Source organism: Penicillium macrosclerotiorum (assembly GCF_028827735.1).
Source record: "Penicillium macrosclerotiorum strain IBT 26536 chromosome Unknown utg000007l_segment0_segment0, whole genome shotgun sequence".
NCBI classification, from domain to species: domain Eukaryota; kingdom Fungi; phylum Ascomycota; class Eurotiomycetes; order Eurotiales; family Aspergillaceae; genus Penicillium; species Penicillium macrosclerotiorum.
The window spans coordinates 2,245,465-2,257,617 of record NW_026643086.1 but is presented as its reverse complement, the minus strand read 5'-3'; the positions used below and the strand labels follow the sequence as shown (position 1 = coordinate 2,257,617).

General features: G+C 53.2%; 2 protein-coding genes across 2 annotated transcripts; both read right to left on the bottom strand.

The window, feature by feature from the left end:
* Positions 1–113: 113 nt before the first annotated feature.
* On the bottom strand, positions 114–1,624 carry cpcA (amino acid starvation-responsive transcription factor GCN4; the record flags this gene model as incomplete). The annotated part of the gene is made up of 2 exons (XM_057079352.1): positions 114–1,510; positions 1,621–1,624. 2 exons carry the CDS (start codon positions 1,622–1,624, stop codon positions 114–116), a joined length of 1,401 nt encoding a protein of 466 aa, XP_056932022.1.
* Positions 1,625–4,708: 3,084 nt separating this feature from the next.
* Positions 4,709–6,594, bottom strand: N7462_007633 (uncharacterized protein; the record flags this gene model as incomplete). The annotated part of the gene is made up of 4 exons (XM_057079351.1): positions 4,709–5,397; positions 5,452–5,977; positions 6,049–6,247; positions 6,338–6,594. 4 exons carry the CDS (start codon positions 6,592–6,594, stop codon positions 4,709–4,711), a joined length of 1,671 nt encoding a protein of 556 aa, XP_056932021.1.
* Between the last annotated feature and the right edge of the window lie 5,559 nt (positions 6,595–12,153).

The window sequence follows — 12,153 nt, the reverse complement described above, 5'->3', positions numbered from 1 at the left end:
ATTCCCCCGCGTCCATTACACTGTGACCAGTGTCAACTGTGAGAAAGCAAAGCATTCAACGAGAAAAATCGGAACATATCAGGCGTAAACCAGGACGGTGACAAAATATATGATCACTGGAAATTCTGCTGAGCTTCAAGCTGAGCCTCCAGATTGGCAATGCGCTCGTCGCGTTCGGCCAGCTGCCTCATCAACTCAGCAATGCGCTGCTCAGCGTTGGCCTGGCGCTCAAGTTTCTTGGCACGGGACTTCCGGGCTGCCTCAGTGTTGCGAGCACGCTTGGCAGCGACGGGGTCACTGGGGTCGAACTCGACAGGCGAGAGCTCCTTGCGGTTGCGAGAGATACCTGCAACACTGGAAGGCTTCGCGCTGCCAGTGGCGGAGATTGGCGAGGACTTGGCAGCAGCGGCCCGTCGGGAAACAGGAGACAGTGGCATGGCCGGCTGTGACATCTCCTGCTTCTTTTGAGGCTGCTGGGTCTCTGCGAGGGCAGCAGTGACATCAAAGGAAGCATCAAAAGCGTTGGAGGTAGACGCATCATGGAAAAGAGGCGACCAGACCTCCTGGCCCATATAGTCCACGTCAGTGAAGAGCGGGGACGGATTTTGGCTGAATGTGGCAGGCGAGTCATAGGGAGGAGTGCTCAGGTCGGTGAAAGTGCCGGACGGGGGCACTGAAGCGTCAAACATCAGGTCTTTTGGCGAGATGGTGCCAGCAGGAGCGACCGGAGAGAATGCACCATCAACCTCAGAGCCGAGCGGTAGCTGGCCGAGGTCGATAGGAGAGCCCATACCGGTGGTGAGACCAGCAGAGGGGAGACCAAACAGGTCGGCGTCGTTGTCTGGATGGGCTGTGTGAGCGGCGTCGTCGGGATGGACTATGCGAGGGGAGGCCAAAATACCTTGGAAATTGGGAGTCGACATGTTGCGGCGGTAGGCCAACATATTTTGCTTTCTTTTCTCAAATGCGTTGAACTGGGGAATAGTAAGGCGGTGGGGCGAATTGATAGGCACCGACGCTGCGTGTGGCAGTGGGGAGCGCGTATGATTTGGATGAGACCAGTAGGAAGGAGACCGGGTAAGCTTGGTCACTCTGGGGTCCTGAGAAGAGCCAGAGAACTGCTGCTGGAGATGGCGTTGCAACTGCAGGCTGAAGGAGTGTCGTCGAGGATTGTTCTGCGCCAAAAAGGGCTGAAGCGCGGACGGTCTAGGGGCAGTACTCGAGGGTGCTGGCGCACGCAAGTCTCTGGGTCGAGGCTGCGGACGAGAGGCGGGTGGGTTGGGGTAGAGTACGAAGTCCTCTAGCGCACTGTTGTTGTTGCTGTTGTTGCTGTTGTTGCTGTTGTTCAAACTGGAAGCCAAGGGCTGTGGAGGCGGGGGCGTGGGAAGCCATGATTGCTGGAAGTGATCCGTGGTGAACGACGTAAAGTCGATCGGGGAAATAGTGATCTGGGGAGAACTTGAGCTAGCGGGGAGGCTGCTGAAGTTCAGAGGTCCTGGAACAGGAGACTCTGAGGAAGGGTGTTGAGGGGAGAAAAAAGACGTGGTTCCCGAGGGAGTAATGGTGTCGTTCTCAGTGGAGAAAGACGAGGGCTTTCGCGACGAGGAGCTTAGATAGCACCCATTTTGGATCGGCAGAGATTCAAAATGTGGTTCAGATAATGGCAGAATGGTGTTGATGCGATGAGTTATAGAAATATGTAATGTGTGAAAGTGGAAAGGGAGATGGAAGGGAAGGGAAAAGCAGGCATCGAGGTTGGGGGGACTCAGGCACGTTTTAAGGGAGGGCGGTCGTTTTCTGTGTGTGCGGGTGGGCCGCGCAGTCTGCCCGACGACCAATCAGGGTGGCGTTGCTAGATGGGGCTTAGTCGACGCGGTGGGTCACGGGGTGTGACTCATAGCCCAGTGGAGGCAGTTTTAGAATCGCTGATTGGTCTGATGGGTCCGACCGGCCTGGCGCAGGCGGTGGGTCCCGCGAGGGCCAGGGTACAGGAGGGGTACTTCTCTTGTTGGCCGGCCGTTGGTGTTTGAATGTGCGAACTCAGCCGCATGACGGTTCTCATCAAGTACCTCGCCTGTACCCATTCCCCGCTGCGTCTCCAATTGCCCAATAATGGCACTCTCTCAATCATCTCCTGCGGCACGTCCTAGGCATCCGCACGATCCGCAACACTTGACGGCGTGCTAATTCTCGGGCTCTGTTCGAGACGCAATCGCATATGACATACCTGTTTCTCGTTCTTATTGTGGGTAGACTCCGTCAATGTCCCCCCTTTGCATCGTTCCAGGCTCCCAAGAATGAAACCCCCGAATGCAGGACTCCAGACACGAAGCATTACTAATCACTGCTAGGACAAGTTCTGAACCGTGCATCCCGGCCAATCAGGTTACATCGCTCTCGTACTCGGGGAATCCCATCCATTCACCGTTGTCGCTGGCACGAAACGCATCCAAGCCATGGAGGAGGCTGAGCACTCATCTCTTGTCTCATCCATCTCCCTCACCATCGATTCCCGTCCACTCTGATACAGCTGCGGAAAATATTCTATATAGGCAATCATCGTACGTCCAGAATGCATAATCTCTACGCACTAGACTCCATCAGTTCCCCGGCCACCCGAGCACCCCGGGGTCCCCCGAGAAGACATCCAAACGCAAACCAACCCGGGTACCTCTCAATGATACCCGGTTAAACGGGGAATGATGCGCCCCCTCCGAGCAGCCTAGGGTCCCACCGATCCTTTCCTAATTATCTCCCCGCGGCGGGCGGTGCCCGCCCACTGGCCAGTCCAGCGTTGGAAAATGCCACTCGACTGGTCCGTGTGGCCCCTTCACTACCTCCTTTCATCCTAGCCTCACCGAAGGGCGTGAAAATTGACTTTACCTGATCAGCCTTCCAAGGGCGCACAAGATGGCTCTGATAGACATTTTTCTGCTCGGAGTTAATGCATTGTAACAGTTGTCGTCGCGCCCTGGAGGTCGAGTGCGTGATTGAACACCGATCGCGACATTATCACTCACAACGGCCCAACCCCAAAAATCCCCTTTATAGGCGTCCTATATTGCGCTCCTATGTCTTTCCCCTCCAAGATATTATTTCGGCAATCCCCCGGTGAATTTGGTGGATCGAGAACAAGCCGAAAATAAAAATTAAAAAACGAAACACAGAACTGCCCAATTTTGTGAACTAGATTCCTTGGCGGCGCCCGGGCTCTGACACTATCGTCCGCCGGACCACAAAAACCGGCCCCGCGTCACGGGCCACGGCTGCTTTTACTTGCTAATGTTTCATGTGTCGACGAGCGGTGGATTTCACGAATTTGTTTTCAGGGTTCTGCTAGCGATGACTTGTGCGAATACGTGGAAATTAAACGAGACCTCCCAAATAGACCAAGGCCAGAACTTGGGTAACGTAGGCACTAGAATTGAAGCCTGCGGCCGGCCACCTACAGCCGAGCCAGATCAGTCAGGCGGTGCTTGTCGCCGAACCTAAGCCGATCGAGGCAGCTGGAAGACGTGGACATGATGCAAGAGAGGGCGGATGACCAACAGACCTCGACGAATAGATGAAACGAGGAGTTGTCTTTGGACTGGTCCAAGTCCAAAGTCTTGAGCTCACTTTGGCGTCGTGGAACGAGAACGCAGTTCAGTGGGCGCTGTTGCCCGAATCTTCAGGCCCCTAACCGATGAGAGCCGCACTGGGCAACCAATGCATTGGAATGGAGCCCTGGATGGCTTGCATGATAAGTCTGCAGCGGGCGAGGTGAGGGTGTCCACCATCGACCCATCGCTATATTCCACTGCCGATATATCAAAATCTATGCGTAAAAGATCACCGGGTATACAGCATGGTCACGAGATATCTACAGCCGCATAAGGCTTGAATTTCCTACCTTACGCGGTGTATGTACAAAGTGGGAGCCGAGAGCAATATGAACATAGTAAAAGCGAAACTGAGAAGATTCTATTAATTATTACCTATCGCAGTATGGGCCACATCCACGAAGCATCCGACGTAAAGAAGAAACAGCGCGAGACGGGAACAAACGGTAGACAACAGTAGGTGATTGAGTGCCACAGGGTGAAACAGAAGAACGGACAACGGGATCCAGGAACCGATCTACAGCAAATGAAAGGTTTCTTATCGATATTTCCACTCTTCCATTTACACCATCTGAACACAATCCCCACTTTCCTCGAAGGATGATCGAATCGGAAAAGCAAAGCGCACGAAAGAAGAGTGGTATCAATCTAGGAAGGCGACACACCACGTAACGCATGAGCGCGTCGCGAATCGAATCTCGGTTGCGGCACGCAATGTCATAAAGGAGTGAACGGCCGTCAGGATTCTCGACGGCGCCGAGAGTAATTATTGAGGGATTTTTTTTCGGAGCATGGCGATTAAAGAAAAAAAAGGTCAAAGAGAGAAAACAAAGCATCGACAGCGGGTATCTCATTGGCACCCTTCAGATCACACAAAGTCCAAACTTCAAATTAGACGATGATTGACCGAGAGGGCGACAGTGGCGAGGCAAAGCAAACAAGCAAAATAAAACTGCAGGCGACATGGTATAAATTCCGTATTTGCAATCCTTCAGTCGCTTCGTCCTTGAGGGAGAAGTACCAAGGCGATCTGGAGGTTCTGGGGCAGATAACAAGTGGAACTTGTCCCATTATCACTCATCCTCCATGCAGCGCGAAAATGTCGCTTAAGCCGCAGCCTGAACAGGGGTTGAGGTAGCCACGTTAACGTTCTTGGCCTCCTCGGTGGTGGTTTCGGCGGGCTTAGCAACCTCCTCGACAGGGGCGGGAGTCTCCTCGGCAGCGGTCTCAGTGGCGGCAACCTCCTCAGCCTTGTCGGCCTTGGCCTCAGTCTCAGCAGCGGTAACCTCGTCCTTGTCGAGCTTCACAGCCTTGCTGGGCTTGCGGAACAGACCACCAAGCTTGCTAGACTTGGCCTTAGACTCACCATCGGTGGCCTCGTTATCGGAGGTCTCGGTCTTCTTCTCCTTCTTGCCGAAGTTACCGAAGAAAGAGGTGCGGCGCTTGTCCTTAGGGGTAGTGGCAGCCTCAGCAGCAGGGGTCTCCTTGACCTCCTCAGTCTTAGCAGCGTCGCCCTCGGCGGGAGCAGTGACAGCCTCGGGCTCAATGGGCTTCACATTGGCCTCCTCGACGGGGTTCTCAAGCTGAGGAGCGGTGGCAGCAACGGCGTTTTCCTCAGCAGGGGCGGTGGCCTCCTTCTCGGACTTCTCCTGGGAGGGGCTGGTGACCTTCTGGAAGAGAGTGCCGAAGATAGAGGCGCGCTTGGCCTTCTTCTCTTCCTTCTTCTCCTCCTTGGGTTCCTCCTCCTTCTTGTCCTCTACCTTGTCAGCAGTGTCAACGGGAGCGACAGCGGCGGCTGAAATTTCGTTAGTCATTGAGTAAAGTTTCTATATTGTCAGCATCAACATACCCTCGGTGGTCTCAACGGCGGCAGGGGCGGCAGCCTCCTCAGCAGCGGGCTCAGCAGCGACAGCGGTCTCAGCGGCGGGCTCGTCGGCCTTAGCCTCCTCAGTGGGCTCGTCCTTCTTCTCCTCGGCCTTCTTCTCCTCCGCGGCCTCCTTCTTGCCCAGAAGAGAGCCGAAGATGCTGGCGCGCTTGCGGGACTGGGAGCGAGACTTGGCGGTCTCCTTCTTCTCCTCCTTGGGCTCAGCCTCCTCAGCCTTGTCCTCCTGGGCGGGAGTCTCCTCCTTGGCCTCAGGCTTCTTGACAGCAGCAATAACGGCAGCTGGCTTGGTCAGCTTCTCGAGCTCAGCCTTGTAGCCCTCGCTGCCAATGATGGTCTCCTTCTCAGCCTTGGCCTCGGTGGACTTGGCCTCCAGAGCAGCAACCCAGCTGTCACGCTCAGCGCCGGTGGTGGCCTGGAAGGTGAACTTCTGGCCGCCAACCTTGAAGATGAACTCATTGGCAGCCTCCTTGGTGATATCAGAGACCTCAGCCTACAATGAAGAGTCAGTTCGTGCTCCTTCGTTTCTTCCCAATTCGACTATATTTCCAACTATCCACATACCAGGTTGAAGATACCGGCCGGGGTGGCCTTGTCCTCGGCGCGCTTGGTGAAAAACAGGAGACCCTTGCCGGTCTGGCTGGCCCAGGCGGCGATGGGGTTGGCAACGGCGGGCTTCTCTTCCTTGTGGAAGGCAGTCAGCTGCTTGGCCTCAACAGCCTCATCCTGGAAGTAGAAGAAACGCTTGGCGAAGCGGAAGCCCCTGTTTGGCACAAGTATCGTTAGCGGCGCGCAAATTTTTGAGTTCTGCTGTTCGCGATCTAGTGTCGCGATGCGCATGGTGACTGCTTACTTGACAAGACCGGGGGCCTTGTAGCCGAGAGTGCCCTCGCTGGCGGGCTCGACTTCCTTTGCCTCCTCCTTGGCGGGCTCAGCAGCTTCCGCGGGCTTGTCCTCAGTGGCGGCAGCAGTCTCCTCAGCGGGAGTGTCCTTGGTCTCCTCCTTAGGAGCCTCAACAGCGGCCTCGGTGGCAGCAGGAACCTCAGCGGGAGTCTCCGCGACGGGAGCGGCCGCGGGGGTCTCCTCAACAGGCTTCTGAACGTCAGACATGATTAAAGTTATTAGACCGGAACGGTTGGGGTATCGATAAAGAAGCAGAGCTTCGAAGAGAAAAGCAGGTTGGTTGGGGGTATCTGGGTATCTTGAAAGCAAAGAAATAAGAGCTACAAAAGAGCTCGGGTATCACGAACGTAGGAAAAAAGGGGGGGGTATTTTGCTTTGGGAGGGGGAAAGGAAAGAAAGAAAGAGGGAGGGAGAAAGGGAGGGAAGGGGAAAAAAAAGAGAGCGGCATGGGGGGGGGGGAGCAGGGAAGGGAAGCGCTTGTTGACGGCGCTCGGCGCTCGTTTAGGAAAGGAGCTGCAGGGAGCCCAGAACTTTGGGCGATTTAGGTCTTTCGGGATCTTTGAGGGGAGTGGGGGGGGGGGCTTAGGTAATTGGCCTTCAGGGGGGTCGTCAGGCCAGCCGGCCAACAGCAGCCCTGATCTATACAAACAATCCAAGGTGAAACCGTTGGAAGGTCCCCTCCAACTACCAGTCACGGTTGGTGCGTACGTTCGTATGATGCCAACACTATCACCGCCGGATCGCCATTGCGCGCTGATTGGAGAAGCCTGGCAAAAAGACCAATATCAGGACCTCATGGTCTCATAGTACCGAACGAAACCCGACTGGCCCATCATGAAACTGAAAAAAAAAAAAAAAAAAAAAAAAAAAAATCTTAGCAAATAATCTCAAGTCTCTCCAAATCTTTCCAATATTTAGAAATTATCCAAATTCTATTTTCTATTCTTCCAAATTCAAAACCAAATGAACCCTAACCCACTCAAAAATGGAGCCCAAATGCTCAAACAGAAACGACCAGGCGAACACCATTCCAGGCAATAACAGACAACCATCCCATCACACCACCTCCTGAAAGCTCTGAGGATCGGCCATGCAGCGGGCAATCAACGGGCGTCCCCCTAATTTAGTGTAGATGCAATGACCCCATCCGACCGACACTAATGAGCTCCCGCGCTAACGCCCCCCCTCAACCGAGAATCCTCGTCCCTAATTGACCCGTGCAGCTCGGGTTTCCGTCCCATCGCAAATTAGCGGCCTTTCACTTCGTAATTGGGGCCCTTTTTGGTGCCTCTTCTCAGTGGTTCTCACTTGTCGTTGGTTGGCACACGCGACCAGTCTCTTTGGATATTTGCGCTGCGCAAGATGTCTCTATAGTTCCTTCATAGTATCACATCATACCATGCACCTGATTATAGTATTCTTAGAAGGCTGATCATATAGCGAGCAAGTTTACAGTAGTCGAGATGTTCTCCACGATCAGTCTCCATGGATGAATGAGGATGATTGCCGTCTGGGCTGCCCGTTAAATTGGGCGGTTACACAATTAAGGGGGCCGTATCGGTGTATACCAACTTTACTCGGCACATACCACATCTTCGTATTCTCGAGCCTCTGGGAACACATCCGGTCATGAACTCCGTCTTCGTCTTCCGCAGGGTCAAGCGCGACGGTTCGATAGCGTTGATCCTACGATCCCCTTCCTGTGAAAGGATGGACCAGTCGCCGAGAACCAAAGGGGAGGGGGGGTGAGACGAAAAAATGGTCAGAATGTGCGGCCCCCTCCCTGCCAGATCCCCGTCCTGTAGAGTTAAATTCATGAAACAATGACATGAGATTATCCTATCTGCATGATCATGGATGCATGGATGAGGGGATCCCGGTTACGGCACCGTGATCCGGTCAAGGTTTGAGAGCGAATTCGCTCGCCGATCCACGCCCGACGACAGACTCCACGGTATCTGAGTGGCCGACCCGATTTCCCGTGTACGATGCTCATCCCATGACAGCTGCCTCACATTCATGCTTGCTAAGGAGTGGCGTGCGAACCCTCGTGGCCAACCAGCGTCCTGTTGCGCAACCCCTCCCTCGCGCTGGGTCATCTCCGGCCTGCCGTGCCCTATCGCCGGCGTATCATCGTGCAGCGCCGTTGACCGACCACGATATCAACCAGGATCCCATGATCTGCCCCGCGAAAGACCAAGACCATTGTTTGGGTCGCTGGCGTCATTCACGGGAAATCGGGGGCAGTTATACTTCATGTACATGATATGTATTACGTGTGTCACGTTGCCTACCTCGAACAGGCCCTCGCCCCAGGTAAGTATAGGGGGCACAGACATGTTGAGGATCAGTGAAGACCTCATTTGTCGCTATATATCCAATACGATGGCGGAGGCCGTCGATATAGATTGTTAACTTTCAAATACCTTCCGTGGGTCACTCCTGGGAAATGCCGTACAATCACCCTCCACCAGCCCACGCCGGAAAAGGCCCTTAATTAACCCTCTTTCCTTCCTATTCTTTTCTCTTCTCTCCATAAACGTCCTTGTTCTCTAAAATTTTCGCGGCGATGTTCTTTCTAGATGTTCGCTCGGACTAAGGCTCTCAAGTACGGTTGTGCTCCACTTGGTGGTCCCGTGTCTTAAGCCATCCACCATCGGTGGCTGGCCAGCCCTACCCCCTATACGTTACCAAGCCAACAGTTTCTGCATCGGCTGGATGGTCTTGTGTTTCTGGCCCCGAATCACATACATACCAGCCAGTCCACTCATGAACTCCCATGCACGAAGAGCAGGATTCAAGAATCGCTGTGACTCAGAACGGTATCATCTATCAACGATGATCAGGAGAGTCCCGCTCCCGCTAGATTGCGACCACGGAACATTTCCAGTAATGATAGCCCACACGGGGAGCTCCACTGGGTACTAACCACCAATTGCAGCTGCGGGCAGCCCCTTTTCTACCCGTCGGGGGGCCATCCATTTGCCTATCCTGCCAAACCTGCTCTCTTGGTGTCGAAGACGCTGGTTCTTGCCGTTTACAAGAGTTCTAGTCTTGCTCTGCATTTTCAAGGTGTCTCTGATGAGTGGACAGTGTCGCCGTCGATCCTGCTATGCGGACGTAAATGTTTGTGTAGCCGGTTTTTTCTTCTTCTTTTGAGCCTAAAATCCTGCAAGTACCACACGCCTACGACAAGGAGAAAAGGAAGAGTGGAAGTGAGGAGACCGCTTCTTAGTCCAATACGCGCAATATGTATCCCTGATCCAGAATTTTCGTCCACCAGAATCCCTCGCAACAAAAGTGCGGCGCATCGAGTATCGTGTACGGAGTACTCCGTATAGATCGAAAAGGGAATACAAGAAATAAAACGGAAACGCTGATGATTCCACTCCCTCACCCCGAAGGTGACATATTCCGAAGAAAATGGAGCCTTGCCAAGCGCTGACGAGCACGGTGATTAAACAAAAACAGGCCTCTTGTTGATAATGCGGTGTGCAAAAAACTTTCCTGGTCCATCTAAGCTCGCCCCCGAAGCGCTCCGTTGATTCTAGCGTCTACTAGCCCGAGCATCGAGCCTCTCGGGTACCATGGCACCCTTTGATGAGGATGCGCACCCTCTTGTTCCGTGCGACGATGGATTCGCCTGGCCACAAGCCAACCAGCACAAAACAAAAACAATCTACTTTGTTTGGAAACTGGCGAATTCTGGCCTTGGTCGCACAGACCGGACTTTTTCCGAGGCCACAGGAATGGCATGACAATATGTGCAGGACCACACAAAGAAGCATCGCAACACCCAGAAAAATTGGACATGCTAAATGAACGTCCCAATTCCAATTCCAGTTCAACTGGAGTCGCCGGCTCGGGCCACTGTCACGCACTACCCTTCCAGGGCCAATATACAGAGTTGCTGCCCATCCGTGGAATAGGGGCGAGGAACGGATCCACACAAGCTCGTAACTACTGGAGACATCCACTTTTTTTTTTTTTTTCCGCTGGGATACAGGGCCACTTGCACATAGTTCCACCGTCCTGGCGAACAAGGAGATTCTCCAATAATTTGAAAATCCTGGACGAGCCCCCCTCAGCCTACCCAATCCTTCCACGCGGATGGACTTGGGATCGACCGATCTATGGATTCTGGAATGCAAGGTACACGAGCACTCTTGGTGACAGGTCACCCTTTTTTGAGTTGGCTCCGGGTAGAGATGGTCACATGATAGTCATGTGATAACTGAGTCTGCTGCGGTGGCATGACTCGCTTCGTCATCGGTCATGTGATGATCCGCTGCTCGCTTAGGACTAGCGCCGCGAGCGTGGGCTATAAAGGAGGCGCCCCCTCTGCCCCCTTCCTCTTCTTTTTCTTTTCTTCTTCATACTTACCTTGTTTGGGTGGCTGCGATCATGAAGGCGGTCCACCACAGATTGGTCCCTGCATTGCACAGCGCGGCGGAACAGTTTGTTCAACGGCCTTCGGGTCATTGACAGGCGTATTCTTTGGCACCCTCCACTCTGTGGACCTTTCTTTTCATCAAGCCTTGGGTCAGTGACCTGAGTTTGGAGAAGAGTATGCCAAGATACAATCGGTCTTGTAGATAGTAGTAAATAAATAGAGTTGCGGCTATGGAAAATTGTCTGCACCTCACCAAGTTCACGACGACCAGGATCCACATTTGTTTTGGTTAACAAAGGCGTGGGAGCAGCAGCCGCCCGGCGGTTCATTAGTGATATTGCCCGCTGGGTGAAGCGAAACAGATACGAATGGAATTGAGGACTAATAATAATACTTTTCAGGCGTTATATAGTCATTCGAGAGCAGCTCTCTCTCACCGGCATGGCTGTGTTATTCTCGAATCGATGTCAATCTTTTTTTCGCAATCTTTCGTTCCATTTTCATTACAAATTTGACAGTGCCCGACTCTCTTCAAGCGCCGGTGGTCCCGAACCTCTCATCCATTCGGAGTGCAATACCTGCTGTGCTGTTGATCTTTCGTTCGGCCGGAATACTAGCATCGATCGAAGCATCGTCTTGAGAGCCGCCCTCTCTTTCCCTGTCACAGTCTCTAGGCCCGCCTCAGCCCGAGTTTCCTGTATGCAGTAGCCAACTCTCTCGTCCCAGTTCCGGCACATGCCATCTGATCCCTAGATGCGTCTGGTTTCCCATTCACCTCTCCTTCCTAGTTGAGCCATTTCAACCGTCTGTTCCAGGCTTTCCACCATTCAGGAGGTAAGATTCCAATAACCTCGACTTGCCCTGCGGTGATGCGGTCTACAGGAGAACAAAAAGCCTCAAACAAAGGCTGCTGTCCAAAAATATCCCAGATAGTACAGGCAAGTGTCCAAATGTCGGAGGCAAGGAAGGGGCTTATCAGAGAACCTGGCCCCCGGTGGCTGGAGGAGAGGAAGGGTCTTTGGGGAGAATCTGGGGGTTCTTGTGAGGATTGAAAGATGTTCTCCAAAGTCGCTAATGATGATCCTCTCCTCCCCAGGCGCCCTGAGGAGACTTAAGCTTGAGCCTTTCAGTTAATTCCTTCGATGCCAAATCACTCAAATATTTAGACCAACGATTCCCAAACCTGTGCTGTTTTGTAGGGGAGGTTTAGATTCTTAATTATAAAACGGCTACATAGTACCATTTATGTCATTTGTTGCAGAAGAATCATAGTCTACTGTGCCTTATTTCATCTATATCATGGATTCAGTCAGCCCCACTGAGGTTGTGCGATTGATCTAGACAACTGTTTACTTTCCCTCAAACAATCATCT